Source organism: Centroberyx affinis, unplaced genomic scaffold, assembly GCF_046629955.1.
Source record: "Centroberyx affinis isolate AG114_WGS23_722 - 3 ecotype Tasmania unplaced genomic scaffold, CSIRO-AGI_Caff_v1 ptg001416l_1, whole genome shotgun sequence".
NCBI lineage: Eukaryota > Metazoa > Chordata > Actinopteri > Beryciformes > Berycidae > Centroberyx > Centroberyx affinis.
Window position 1 is genome coordinate 12,655 of NW_027279894.1, and position 15,412 is coordinate 28,066.

The following is a 15,412-nucleotide window of genomic DNA, read 5'->3' on the forward strand; positions in this document are numbered from 1 at the left end:
ATTAAAACAAATGATTGAACTTTTTAAAGGAAAAGAAGTAACTTAATCCTTGGTTGACAAAATAAATCCTCTATTTTAGAGCTATTACATGATTGATTATTGATGATTTTTTTTTCTCAAAAAGGAAATAGGCTACATAACATTTTGGAATACAAGTCCTCGGTTAGTTAGTTGTAATATTCTTACCGAAAAAGGGAAGATTCAGGAAACATTCAGAAGAGCCTCCGTTTTATAAATCCAGCCTCATAAACTTCACATTAACTCTTCATCTATCAAATCAACTCAGACTCACTGTGAACACTGAAACAGACTGGCGGGCTTAGAGAAAAATGAGAGAAATTCCTCTTTAATTTGAGAATCTAGGCACTTGCTCCAGTGGCACACAGGAAGGAGGTCTTTAAGAGCGACGTGTGTGTGTGTGTGTGTGTGTGTGTGTGTGTATGTGAGAGCGAGAGAGAGGTTTAGCGACTCGAAAGCAAAACAAGAGGAAATTAGACTTAAATCAGCTCAAAATTGTGAGTAAATCTCTTTTCCTCATTTTCTCTGTTTCTCTCTCTCTCTCTCTCTCACACACACACACACATATACAGACAGACAAACAAACACACAATTTCACACACACGTTATTTTTGTCTTGGCATTCATCACATGGCATCTCAGTACTTTGTCTTGATACACAGACAGACCCCTGGAATTATCTCCGCCTTTTCCAGACTCTGCTGGAGCCCCACTGCTTTTAAAGGTCAAAGGTCAGAGGGGTCATGGGTTGGGGTCAGCGGACAATTTTTCACTGGTCTGTGTGTGTGTGTGTGTGTATATGTTGAGTGTGTGAGTGTGTGTATAGTAGGGGTAGGGTGGAGGTTCAATGACCAAGAAAGAAATTCCAGATGCTGAGGAATGTGTCTTTATTGGGAATTTTGTGTGTGTGTGTGTGTGTGTGTGTGTGAATATCTGGGGGGGAAGGGGTCACTCCATAACCTCTGCTGAGTGTTAAAACACTGCAGCACAACGAGACGAGAGGTCATGAGAACAGCATCTGTAGAAGTAGAAAACGCACTTTTTACACACACACACACACACACCCACACACACACACCCCACCCCCCCTTTTTTACACACTTGGAACACAGCCTTATAGATAGCAGATGCTGCGTTTTCCTGCTATACCAATTCCACAGATTCATTTAAGGCATAAAATTTTACAAGCAACAAACCTTTTTTTCATAAAATCCTTTGAATCTACATGATGTCATCACAGTAAATATCGGACTTTATGTTCATTTATTGACATGAAGGATCGCAGAACCGAGGCGTCGCCCGCAGCCGGTCGAGCTGAACAAAATAAAAGTCTCTTCGGTACCGTGAAGTTGCGTCTCCCCGAGAAAAAAGTCTTTTTTTTGGGGGGGGGGGGGGGGGAATAAGGCCTCTGCAGCAGTGTTCAGTCCACAAGACACTAAAACTTTCCCTCTGAAACCGATTCAGATGAAATACGCCCCGACAGTGTTTACGCCGCGGGACGCTGAAGGTGCGATCACACCTCTTTGGTCTGAGCTATAGCGGAAAAGTTTACTTTGTTTGCATTTTTGTACTCGGTTCGTTTAGTTTTCACGCCGGTCAGATCACAAGAGAGCCGGGACTTGTAATGAGAAGTCACATGGGCTCAGGAGAAGCTCGCTCATTGGACAGAGCTTTTGGCGACCCGTCATCCTCCCAGGTGAGAGGTTGTGGCGAGGGGAGGAACCGAACGACTCTGATTCCAGTTCCTGTAACTTTATCTCAGCATGGTGGACTTGTCTGCTCTCTCTTCTTCTGTGGTGTTCACACCAGGTAAGAACGCATGAAGAAACATCTGAACATGAGCATCAGTCCAGACTTCGTTTTGTTCTGCTCGGCTTTCCAAGCATGAGGAACTGCTGGCTGTCAGATGTCATCATGAGTCTCCTGATACCCATAAACCCTTGTGTTTTGGGGTCGATTCCTGTAGTTGGTTCAGATTACATTCTCACTCCTAACAAACGGCACCGCGGTTCTCTAGTTAGAGGGCTGAGATTTGCATTTTCAGGCGTCTCTGTGCCGGTATTCGGTGGTAAGTAAGTCTGACCGTCGCTGTTTTCGAACCAAACTAAAGGAATAATATCCAGAGTTTGGAGAAACCGCTCCAAGTCCCTAAGACTTCCTAATGAACTCAATACGGATGAAACATCTTTCAAACATCATTTAGTCCATGGGACACAAAAACCCAAACCAACACAACTGAAACTGCAACCAGATGGGTGATTGCCGCTCTGCAAAAACGAGAAACCCCACGTCACATGACTGTGGAAAAACAGCATACTTTTTGCACAATACACGAAATAAGTGTGCAAAATTTTAGTAACTTCTGCTCTTTAAAACAGACTGATGAGGTGAATCCAGGTGAAAGCAATGATCCATTATTGATGAATTAAATCCAGGAGATGTAGATAAAGGAGAAAAGATGGAAAAGAAATAAGGATTTTTAAGCTTTGGGACAATTTAGGTATAAATTGTGCAAAAAATGTAACTCAATATTACAAAGGCGTTTCTTCAGATTTTGCACACTCAGTAACGGTTTACAGTTTTGCTGACTCGCTCACTCTCCTTCTTGGTAAACCTGCCAAGTTTCTAAACACACCACCAGCTGCTTGTTTAAGAGTCTTTGACATTTTTGCGTGAACCAGCGTGTCCTCGTTGCACTTGGGAACCCTGGGAAGAGGTCGTCTTGACCGCCAAACCCCTCAACCGAAAAAGCTCCGTTCATTCCTTGTCTTTACGTCTTCCTCTCTTCTCTGTCCGTATCAAATCATCCCTCCGTCCCGTGATGACTGCTTGTGCTCATTAAAACGTTTTGCGCGTGTTTTCCTTCCCGTTCTAGATATCTCAGAAAACCGTTCACGGCTTTTTAAGTTCCCGAAAACCCCTAAAAAAGTCACAACTCTTCCATATATAGGGGCTCTTGTCGTTTTCTCTTCACCGTTTCTCCCTCCGTTCAAGAAAATCCAAAGGCTAGAAGCTGTTTTCTCACGGAGGCTCGTGTTTCTGCCTGCGTTTCCGTTCCTCCCTCGTTTTTTCAGAGAGTGGTGGACGACTTGACTTTGGAGGAGAGGACCTGCCTGAACCTCCTCTTCAGCTCCTGCATGTTGGGGGACTTGGGTCGGGCCAGGTGGAGGCCCCCCCTCCTCTTCTCCCCGTTCCCTCCTCCCAACGCCCGGCTCACCTGGAGGAAGGAGAAAGAGAGAGAGAGCAGATGATGGTGATTCCCGAAAATGAACACGAATATCTGCCTGTTCGCCATTTACTTTCACTTGGATTGTGTCATTAAGGAGTTTTTGGTCACAGTGTGTGTACATATCTATTATTCCCACTAATAAAACTCATTTCATCTCCATATTTTATATCACAGTATTGTGAAAATATATATCAAAGAAAAAAATCCTGCACCATAAATTTACCTTTTTTCGATTGAATGACAAATGATTTTAGAATTGTAAAGGAACTCCTCGAATATTTGTTCCATCAAAAGGCATTTGCAGATTTTTTTCTTTTCTTTCTCTCCTTCATTTTCCTTATTTTACATTTTTAAGTAATGATAATGATTTTTTTCCCTTTTTCTTTTATACTCTATGCAAAATATATGTAAAATTAAAAAGGAAAAAGTGTATATAGACAGAAATGTAAAGTGAATTGAATATGGAACAATTACGATAAAGTGTATTAAAGAAATAAAGTAATATCCAATATAATATACAAGTTGGTCATTGGTCATGCCTTGTTTATATCATTTTGGAGGCCAAATTCCTGCCACATTGTTTACAATAAGTCCAGAAATATATATTTAAAAAATCAAATAAAGTCCTTAGTGCATCTCGTCAGCCAAAACAAGCTCGGGTAAAATAAGATCGCTGACTTCAAACAGAAATAAGGTTTGTGGAATTTGCTCTCTTTAAGATGTGAGATGGAAATGGGCTGGGCGAGTGTAAACAAGCCCAAATATAACGGGGCTCCGGCCAGTCGTCGTATCGGTCCAACACAAAACAAACACATACAAGAGTCTAATACAGGCTGCTGAAGCTTATTCTGGCCAAAAAGACAGCAGGAGGTATTTCTGTAATTTTTGTGATGTTTGACATCAATGGGAAGCGATCTGTATCCAGGGTTCCCACGGGTTTGACAATCCTTTAAGATTTGTGGATTTGAGAAAAAATAAAAAATAAGGCCTTGAAAGTTTTTGAAAATGGATGTTTTTTTTTTAATTAAAATATAGCAGCTAAATTCATCATTATGCTTCAGCTCTCTGTCTTAGAATCAACTCTTCACATCCTGAGGAAAACCCTGTGATGGAGGTTTGTGTTGATACGGCAGCAGTTTTAAAGGTCCCATAAGGTGTAAAACAGGATTCCCCTTGCCTCTGTGACTATAAAGGAGTTGGATGGTCTATCTAAACATGGTGAAAGCGTCAAAACGCACGGTTGGCAACTAAATCCACACAATCCATGTTAGAAAAGCGAGCCTCTAAATGAGCCGTTTGGACTTCCGTAACTTTGTGGCGTCACAAAGATTCGCTCATTACCAGTTTTGTAAGAAATAATAGACTAACAAAGTGTTTTTTTCAAAGCAGTTGAGCGGTTGTCATTGTTTATTACCGGAGAGTTTTCCCTACCTGTAGCTGCCAGGCCGCGGTGTCTCACATTTCACTCTTGAAACGGTTAGCCAATCGGAACAGAGGGGTCGTTAATATTAATGAGCCTTAAAGACACGGCGACAGAAACGGCCTGTTCTTGGTAAGGCTCAGAGAGATGCTGGAAAATTAACATGTAAAAATGGATTGACCATTGACCATTTTACTCAATTTGAATTTATCTCTTTAATTTGATGTCCAGGTCAGTGTGGGAACCCTGTGTATTGTTGTATTTCCATCCTTTCCTTGGAAATTTTTCATGCAAAGCTTTCATACAACTTGGTCCTCATCAGCTGGCTTTCATCTGACTTGAACAGCTACCAACCAGCTGCAGCAGCCATCTTTTCACTTCCCTCACCTTCCACTCTGTTTCAGAGTTGGTTGACACTTGCCTGAGAGTATAACAGTGTAATCTGCACTCCAGCTGCAAATACAAGTGATGCTTTTATACACAAGACTTGATAAATAGCACGCATCATGTGGTATTATAATAGAAAACGGAACATAATATTGAACCAACCAGTTTGTCCCCATATCCTTATTTGGGATACATTTCTTTCTTTCTTTCTTTCTTTCTTCGGGATGCCTTCACGACTGCAGAGGGAAAATCCTTTTTTGTCAGCTTGCGTTCTGCACTCAAGAGCCGAGCCAAAACCATGTCCCTAAAAACAACCAAAACCCAAACTGGCGGCTGAACTCTTTTTGAGACAAACCGATAAAGAAACCAAAAAAGAAAGTCCTACCTCCTGACAGAGATGTAGGAAGGCGGCGTGAACTCCCTCGTGGTTTTCTCTGGCCGAGGCCTCAAAATAAACTCCTCCTGTGAGCAGAGGAAGCGTTGAGATTAGGACCACGACTCCTTATCTTTCACAAAACACTTAGCATTCCTGCTTCGTTAGGCAGCAGGCAGGATATAGCACAGACACACGGGAGGAGGCGGAGATGTCTGTGTGTGTGTGTGGAAAGATCTTTTCAGCAGGGTTGGGGGTCAATTCATGAATGAAGTCATTGATTCCAATTCAACTGAGGAATTGCAATTGGAATTTGAAAAAAACAACCAAAAAACGCTTTTTTGTTGTTTTTTTCTCACCATATATCTGAGATTCCACGTGTTATATATTATCAATACTGAATATCATAAAATGTTAAAGGTTCCTTTCAGCTGGTATTTGATGCAGAACATGTAATTGTAAGCAGGGATGGACGATTCTACATTGATTCCGACTCCTTAAGGTATTGATGGAATTGATTCTAAATCAATTCCGATTCCAAATGAAAATACAAACACAAAAATTAAAGTTTTACGCTGGTTGGCATTCAACCAATGAGCCTTGAATTTCTCCCTCTCCCCCCTCCCCACTTGTTGTGAAATGAATCAGACCAAGGCAGTCGAACACAGATTAGTACAGATACAGATAGGCCTATATCAGACAGTTTCTACGATTCCAGAGTCGACCGATGGAATCGAGAATTGACTCTTTTGGAGTCGGCTCTCCATCCCTAATCGTAATCCATACATTATGATTGAATGAGTTTGATTTGTTGAACTGTCTTTTATTTGATTCATAACGTTTTGATTCATAATGTTTAGCGAGTCGAGACAAACTCTCTTAGAAGTGGAATTTCATGGAATTTCAAGGAATTCAGTTCTGTCTCCCATCATTCACATTCAATTCACATTCTGTTTCCTTACAGCCGGGTGCAGAGGAAAAAAGAGAGAAAGACCAAAACAACAAATGAAAGAACAAGAGACAGAGAGAAAGAGAGAAGAAGAAGGCCCCACCTAGCGAAGCCGCCAGCGTCTCGCCCTCGTCTGCCGGCACCTGGCGGGCGCGCAGCAGGTCGCTCTTGTTGCCGACCTGGAGCAGATTACAGATTACTGAATAGATTAGATTATGGGGATTAGGGTTAGTAGATGACTGTTATGGTCTCTGCTCTAGTTAGCGGTCTGAGCCCTTGGCGGCTCCATAAACACTACACTGGTAGATGTGGAAGTAATTTGAATGGGTAATCGACTGTTTGAATGAATGAATGAATGAATGAAAAAAGCAATGAAATAATAAAATAAGATAATAACAAGATTGATAGCGTTAAATCAACAAACTATGATAGGGCTGCAACTAACGATTATTTTCTCGATTAATCGATTAGTTGTTTGGTCTATAAAATGTCAGAAAATGGTGAAAAATGTGGATCAGTGTTTCCCAAAGCCCAAGATGACGTCCTCAAATGTCTTGTTTTGTCCACAACCCAAAGATATTCAGTTTACTGTCATAGAGGAGTAAAGAAACCAGAAAATATTCACATGGTTAGATGAAGGTTAGAAGCTGAAATCAGAGAATTTTGACTTATTTTTCTTAAAAAAAATTACTCAAACCGATTAATCGATTATCAAAATAGTTGGCGAATAATTTAATAGTTGACAACTAATCGATTAATCGATTAATCGTTGCAGCTCTAAACTATGATACTTCTAAATGGATAGTAGGTAACTTAAAATGACAAAATAATATTGGATAGTAAAAGTAAAGAGATATTGGATGGTGAAATTTCAGTTGCTGATTTTTGACATGTTCACATAACTGGATACACACTCAAAAACACACACACACTTCACACATCCCCCCCCCCCCCCCCCCCCCCCCCCACACACACACACACACACACACACACACACACACACACACTCACTCACCAGTATGACAGGTATGTTTCCAGAGGGGTGTATGCGGCGGACGTGCTGGTACAGCGGCTGGATGGTGCGGTAGCTGTTGTGGTCCGTTATGGAGAAAACCAGGACGTAACCGTCTGCCCAGTAGATCGACCTGCGAGTTCACAAGAGTCCAGTTCAGTTCCACTCTGAAGACCATTTCCACTCATTATATTAGATCAGTGGTTCTCAACGTGTGGTCCGGGGACCACCAGGGGTCCTTGAGGGGGTTCCAGGGGGTCCCCCAGCAAATTGATGAATTGTTAAACTCCATTATTTAATATAATAATTATCTCTCTACCTACAACACAGACAGTCATGGAGTTCTGGGTAAAATCATGTCTAACAATAAAAATATTCTCAGATTTGGGTGTTATCTAATGGGGGTCCGTGGCTCTAATGTGGACTAAATTAGGGGTCCTTGATATGAAAAAGGTTGAGAATCACTGTATTAGATGTTATAATCGCACAGAAAAAGGAGAGACGTGACAGAGAACACGATCCACCTCTGATCCACCACAGTGCCCCATTCAATTTAGTTATGTTAAATTTAGCTCAATTGAATTTTATAAAGTTAAATTTAGTAGAGTCCTGTCCAGTCCAGTTACACTCAGTTCAAAGCAGTGACGTGTTCAGGGTGCGTCAGTGCATCAAAGGACAAAGAAAATAAGAAAGAAAGAAAGAAAGAAAGAAAGGACAGAGAATAATGTGAGAAAGCAAGCAAGCAATAAAGACAGAAACAAAGAAAAAGAAAGAAAGAAAAAGGAGAATAACACGAGAAAGAAAGACAGAAAGAAAGAATAAAGGAAAGAAAGGAGAATAGCGAGAGGAAGCATGCAAGCAAGAAAGACGGAAAGGAAGAGAGAAAGTACGGAAGCCGAGAACGGCCGTGCTTGCAATTATTTTTTTCACGCCGCTATCTCAAGATCACGAGTTATTTCGTTTTCTCGAGATAACGGGTTAATGTATCTCGTTATCTCGAGAAAACAGAAGGCAGATTTCTCGAGATAACGAGATCATTTATCGCGAGAAAACGACTTTTGTTTTCTCGAGATCACGGGATAATTATGGAGAAGTCGAAAAGGAGTGTCTGGTTCGTTTGATCACACCTGATTTCAGCCTTCAAGATCACTGTCATGACTGTCGGGGAGGATTCATAACTGAACAGGAAGTCATGGCATAATAAGAGGAAATGGCATTTTGTTTTCTCGTGATAACGGGTTGATTATCTCGTTATCTCGAGATAACAAAGCTGGTTTTCTCGAGATCACAAGATAATTAACTCGTGATCTAGAGATACCGGCATAGCGGTATGAAGAAAAAAAATATTGTGAGAAAGCAAGCAAGCAAAAAATAGACAGAGAAAGAAAGAAAGTAAAATGGAGAATAACGCAAGAGAGAAAGAATGAAGGAGAGAAAGGAGAATAGCGAGAGAAAGCATGCAAGAAAGAAAGAAAGGAAAGAAAGTCTGACCTGTTGATCTGCTCCTGGCAGTACAGGCCGTCAGCATCATCCTGGAGAGAGAGAGGGACAGACAGGGAGAAATAAAGGGAGAGAAAAAAGGTTTGCAGATTATCCAATGATGGGATGGAAACCAAGCCAAAGGTTTCAGCCTCACCGGTGGGAAAGGTTCAGGGTGGGAAAGGTTCTCTCGGACAGAAAAACATTTCCTCGTTCTCTCTGGTCAGTAAACCAGCAGCAACCGGCTGATTTCTGCCTGATTTCTGGTCTGATAGAGCAGATAAAACACATGGCTGCCTTGGATCTGAGGATCTTCAGGCATTTAGCTGATGTCCTTATCCTGAGCCCGAGGTGTGACTAGGTCAACTCTGTTCGAGTCCCAAGTCAGTCTGAAGTCTTGAGGCACAAGTCTCAAGTTCCAAATCTAAATGTAGAACAGCAAGTCAAGTCAGAACAAATCAAGAGTCCAGTATCAATTTAATATCTTAAAGAAAACTAAATATCTAGGACTTTTCAATGCAATATGGTTTTAATAGGATAAAAACTTGGTAAGAGCATCATGAGTTTGATTTCTATAATCAGTTTCAACTTCAATAAATTCAATCATTCCATACAAATTCAGAAAACAGAATTTAAATTCAGTCGTCTGCTGGAACAAATCTCATCACTTTCAGTCTGAGTCATTTACACAAACACAAGATCTCAAGTCAAGACTTTAGAAACCTTTTCAAGTCATCAAAGTACAAGTCAGAGTCAAGTCCCAAGTCAGCAGAACCCAAGTCAGGTCAAGTCTCAAGTCTTCTCTTCATGCATCAAATCAAGTCTCAAACAATTAGAATTGTGACTCGAGTCCAAGTCATGTGACTCGAGTCTCCACCTCAGGCGGTGATTTTCCTCAAAGACACTTTGCTGAGACAGATTGCTGTTGATGAACACACACTGACTGTTTCGGGGATCAAACTTGTGACTTTCCGGTTACGGGACAAGCCAGTCTCTCAAGCCAGTTAACCAATCAGATTTCACCATAGGCTAGGCAGTTCCACATATTTAGTCGTTCCAATTGATTACCAAGTGATACAGATGTTCTAATATCACGTGTAATTGCATTTTGAAAAATTGCAATGCTGCAATATTGCAAAACTCACTTCAGTTTAGCAGCATTTATTTTTTCTATGAACAGTTTTTTGTAAGGGAATGCTGATTATTCTTTCCACTGCACTCAGCAATTTCGCACATTGGTGTCTCCAAATGACATTTTGAACTTCAATACCCAGAAATCCTGTGCAGTGAGGTCAGTAAATGTCCCACAGCTCGCTCATGTTCACCGACCCGGCCGGTCTGTGATGCTTTATACCAAAGGAAACCAAAGAGACGAGAGAGGAGAAGATCTAACGTGGGTGAGTCCAGCTTTCTCTGGACGGAGCGTTTGGATTTCACTCTCAAGTTTGGATTCGTCACTTTCTGTGGGAGGAGAAGCGACCAAACCAACACCAGAACTTGATTTGGGCAAATAGGAGGAATCTTCTGCGTCTCAGTTAGTGGGAACGGGACGCTTTTCTCCATCACAGCCCCAGTTTGTGGCTTAGACTGATGAGACGGGTTTATTTTGACATTAAACATCTTGCCCACTGCAGCTTTAACTCTCCCCCAGTTCCTCAGAAGCTCCATGACCTCTCTGCTCTCCACACATAACTCCCCTTGTCTTCATATGCCAGTTATTTCTCTCTGATCTCTGGGAGCGGTTCATCGTCTCCCTGCCTGGCTGGAGGGAGTTCGTTACTCTCAGTAAGGAAATGAGCGGCTCAGCGGTCTGGTACTGTAAACAGACGGCTGGCGTTGAAGAGGGCGCGCTATCTGGCACATTGCACTCATTATACCCATCATGAGCGAGGAGATGGTTTTAAGGTCGCTTCCTCTCACATCAAATGCATTCCTGGAATTAAGAAATTCCTGAGATAAAAGCAGCAGTTTTTTGACTGTGAGAACTTTGGGTTTTTGAGGAGTTTGACTTGCAGATGGAAAATTAAGCATGTGAGAGACTTTTTCAACTGTTTTAACCCAACTCGCAACTCAAAGCTACAAATGTAAACAAACATTTAACAGCCTCAAAATACATGTAAAACTTAAGCTTAGGTGTCACATATTGTCAATCACTGTATAAAAGGGAAAGACAATACATTTCAATGGGGACAAAAGTATTTTAAAGCTGCAATCCGCAATCAGTGCATCATGGATTGCAGCTATTGCTAGCTACAGTGTTGCTACACTAGTAAGTGAACTTTTGATGTCATTACCATGCAAGTTAGCGTCAGCATGCCAGCTAGCCAGCAAGGTTAGCTTTTGCTAAAAACAAACTGTTTACATTTTGGGGCGGATATTTTTGTAATTCCTCTTGCACAGCCGCAAGATGGTGCACATAAGCACAAATCGAGCATAGACGGAACACAAATTGTGCATAAATTGATAGCGTACATCACTGCTGATTGTAGCTTTAAATCAAATAAATCACTAAGTAAGCAAAGCCAGTGGTGATGAGATGGTGTTCCAACAGGGGGCGCCATACTGCAAACACAGAGGGCTTTTAAGCGTTTAGATTTAAAGTAATAATTTGTGACATTTTTATATAAATAAATGCTACTTTTGCAACTTTCTATGGCCAATTGTAACACAATAGTGTTCAACCTACAGCTGGTTCATGAAAGCTTTTCCATAGCTGTTTCCCGGTGTTGTGTCAAAATGTGTCTCCCCCCGTAAAAAAATGTGTCTTCCCCTGGTGGTTTGTCCTCGCCTCCATTTCACAGCAGGGAAGAAAATAACATCAATTTTTGTAAATAGTTTTCTTATGAGTCCATTTTCAAACGATACAAGAACATTTTAAAAAAACATTTCACAACCAAGCCATTACAAAGAAAGAAATCAGCCCATCAATAGTAGGCTAACCCACCTAGTTGTTGCGGAATGAATCACGCTTGTTTGTGATTTTATTTCAAACCACAAGCGTCCATCGATTCTACCAGGAAGTTCTCAGGCTGAACATTAGTCTACTTGTCATGTATTAAGCTCATTTCCCCCATGATAATTTCCTTGTGCAGTGACAAAACAACAACACACACTGAGGACAAAATGTGGACACACTGACAGGGGGGATACATTTTTTTTGTAGGGAATACGAATTTTGCCACAGCACCAGCCATGCACACTGTTTGACTGCAACATGATCTGTGGGAAGTGCAGTGCAGAGAGAGAGAGTGCCATGGATTACCACTCTAAAAACAGGTTTGAAAGGTGGGTGATGAAAGTAAAAGCTTGCATCGACTGCCTCTCTCTCTCTCTCTCTCTCTCTCTCTCTCTCTCTCTCCCTCTCTCTCTCTCTCTCTCTCTCTCTCTCAGTTACCTGGAGAGCGACGCAGGGTGTATCCTGGACCTGAAGTGACACTTCCTCCCCATCCAGAGTGACCTTTCTGGAGTAGAGGGCTCCTGGGGAGAGAGACACATGTGGATGGATGGAAAGATGAATGAATGAATGAATAAATAAAGAACGAATGACTGAATGAACAGTGGGGATTTTCTAGAGCAGAGGACGTTTGCAGAGGGAGAGAGGGGATGAGGGAGTGGTTGAATCAGACGGATGGATGTTTATGTTTTCATAACCCCACGATTGTTTACATTCTATTTTACTGCTTTTGTTATTTTATTTGACATCATTTCTACTGTTTGATTGCTTATTTCCCATTCTCTTTGCTTGCCTATATTCTAGTTTCATGTTCCCAGCTGAATCCCATTACTTCTGCTGCTATGGCGACCGAATTTCCCCACTACTAGGATCAATCAAATTTCTATCTTATCGTAGAGAGATGTATGGAAACTCACCGGTGTTCGCTTCATAATCTCCAATGAACCTCTTAGTCAGAAACCTGACAATCAGAGCTGAAAACAAACAGAAAGAAAAACTAAATCAGGGAAGCAGGAAGTGGGGTGAAAGGGCGAGAGGATGCAGGGGAACCCCCCCCCAAAAAAATCTAGACTCACAGAGCTTAGGGTCATATCTTCCTGTAAGGATTTAAAAACAATATGGACAGCAGAATTCCAGAAGAAGATTGTGCATGATTGTTTTTTTAACCCATAATGCTGGGTGTATGATGTAAGATGTTTCTGTCCTGTTTCTGTGCTTCTGTTTGTTGTTGTTTTAATGGATTGTTTTTATTTCACAGACTTTTCCCAGCAGGGACAATAAAGTTTTGTATTGTATCGTATCTTATCGTATATTGTCTTACCTTATCTTATCTTATCTTATCTTATTGCATCGTATCTTGTCTCATCTTATTTTATCGTATCGCATCACATCGTATAATATCTTGTCTCATCTGATCTGATCTTATCGTATCATATCTTCTCTCATCTTATCTTATCTTGTCGTATTGTATCATATCTTGTCTCATTTTATCGTATTGTATCACATCACATAACATTGTATCTTGTCTTATCTTATCGTATTGTGTCTTATCTTATCGTGTTGTGTCGTGTCTTATCTTATCGTATTGTATTGTATCGTATCTTAACTTATCGTAACTTAACTTTTGTTGAAATGGTATTTTGACACAGCTTCACCCAAGGTAACACTGGGAAACAGGAGTCTCCAGCAACACTTCCAGTACTGACAACAAACATTTATTCCTAAAACCTACTAACCTACTAACCTGCTACAACCTACTAACCCATTTACTAATACATATTTGCTCTCAGTACTGCAAGAGTGGCTGGAATCTCCTTTTTCCCCCCTATAGACAAATAACTTGTTTTATAAAGCCTTCCAAAGCAGAGACAACTGCCAAGAAAAGCCCCATGGGTGAGAAAATTATTCACCAATTCACAGAGTTTGATGTTGCACTCCTGTGTATTGGTAAATCATTTTCTAAACCCGTGACTTGTCTTTGTTTTCCCAACTCTTTGGATCTTTTCTGGGCTTACTGTGGCCCATAGAGACTTCCCATCACAATATAATGTTTCTTGGCTTCTCCTAATTTATTTCTCTTCCTTGTAGAACCAGGATCATGTCTCCACTCTCTGAGCTTATTGGAAGATTGGAAGAGCTTGAATTTACTAACTCATTATGAAGCTTCTTTCAACAAAACTGCTGACACTATTTAACTTATTATATATATATATATATATATATATATACTGTATATATATATATATATATATATATATTATATTTTTTTTTTTTTACTTATTTGTTTTTTCTCTTGTTATATCTCTGCAGGCCTACTGAGTTTTGCTTTGTGTCTTAATTGTCTCATTTATGTATAATGTCAAGGCTGTCAGTTTTTTGCCCTTTATTAATAATAATTTAAAAAAAATCAATATACAGAATGCAAATGTGTCGCCCCCTGTCGTCCAGGATTATTGATTTCTATCATTTCTACTGCTTCACAATCAGACACAAAGCTGCAGTTGCAACCTCTATACACAAATAAACTGATGGAAATGTCATTAGCTGATTATAACGGTAATTGGCAGCCTAGATCATTAATTAATTAGTATAATCCATGGTAAATAAATGGTTGAGATGCGTAAAATCCCAAAGCCCCAGTTCCCATTTCAATAACCTTTCTTATTATGCCTGCAATGTCCCTATTCAGCTGAATTTAAATCTATATTTTCACACTTCATTCCTTCATTCATTCCTTTTTTCATTCCCCCGCTTATCAGATCTAGATGCGGAACTCCTTTCCCACAGCAGCAGCGGCACACTCTCTAATCCCGGGACCCCTACCTGTTTTCCCGACGTTGCTCGCTCCCAAAACCACAATCTTGACGGTTTTGTTGGGCACGCAGTCCAGCAGAGGGTACTCCGGGATGGGGACCAGCAGAAAGTTGCCGGCTCCGCTGCTGTTCATGGCTGTCGGCGGGTCGACGGTCAGCCGCATTTAGCTCTCCTCTTGTCTGTCCCGATGCACCAGCCTCTGCTCCGGGGGGGGGGGGGGGGAAAGTGAGCTCGTCTTCTTTGCCTCTCTTCTTCCTCCAGGCGTCCCGTCCGCGGCTTCCCCTCCACCCCGAGGAAAAACCACTAGAATATTCCCATAATATTCCTGCAGGGATTTAGTGGGACTCAGCAGCGAGATTACAGAGAGTTCAGTTTTTGAATCTCTTAATATTCCTATAGGGTTTTATATGGTAGAATAGCCTAAAATGTATTATAGGATTACTATAGTTTTTACTGGTAATGATACTCCATATAGGGTCTTATCTTTGGTCCAAACTGTATTTCCAAACAATATTTCCCAAGTTGCTCAATTCCAGTTCAGACTTCGGTTCCGTAAAGTGCTAAAAAAAAAAGTTGGACTTTTCATCCTTTTTATCCCTCCGACTCTTCTTGCTGTCTGGTGCGTTCAAGTGATGAGTTAAATAATCCTGTTTCTTGTCAGTAGACCGTATCACTGCTATGTTTTATGTATAAGAGAGATAAATAATCCAAATGAGTTAAAGCATGGCGGATCGCAGCGATTCCGAGCGCTTTTCTGACTGAGAGAAAGAGAGAGAGA

At 41.0% G+C, this 15,412-nt stretch overlaps 1 protein-coding gene across 1 annotated transcript; it reads right to left on the minus strand.

Annotated features, from left to right (window-relative positions):
- Window positions 1-642: 642 nt before the first annotated feature.
- rasl11a (RAS-like, family 11, member A) lies at window positions 643-14,950 on the minus strand. Its single transcript, XM_071526506.1, has 8 exons — window positions 14,644-14,950; window positions 12,738-12,794; window positions 12,262-12,344; window positions 8,880-8,920; window positions 7,392-7,521; window positions 6,480-6,555; window positions 5,440-5,516; window positions 643-3,235 (listed from the first exon to the last, which is right to left on the minus strand). The coding sequence occupies exons 1-8, from the start codon at window positions 14,795-14,797 to the stop codon at window positions 3,089-3,091; spliced, it is 765 nt and encodes a 254-aa protein (XP_071382607.1). The 5' UTR covers window positions 14,798-14,950; the 3' UTR covers window positions 643-3,088.
- Window positions 14,951-15,412: the final 462 nt, after the last annotated feature.

What these genes read in the sequence shown, in the direction of transcription:
- rasl11a (XM_071526506.1), bottom strand. Translation starts at nt 14,797, where the DNA reads ATGCGGCTGACCGTCGACCCGCCGACAGCCATGAACAGCAGCGGAGCC. An exon ending in GAAACATACCTGTCATACTG is followed by an intron (nt 6,556 to 7,391) that starts GTGAGTGAGTGT and finishes AATCTGCTCCAG; the next exon opens with GTCGGCAACAAGAGCGACCT. An exon ending in GACGCTGGCGGCTTCGCTAG is followed by an intron (nt 5,517 to 6,479) that starts GTGGGGCCTTCT and finishes CTCTGCTCACAG; the next exon opens with GAGGAGTTTATTTTGAGGCC.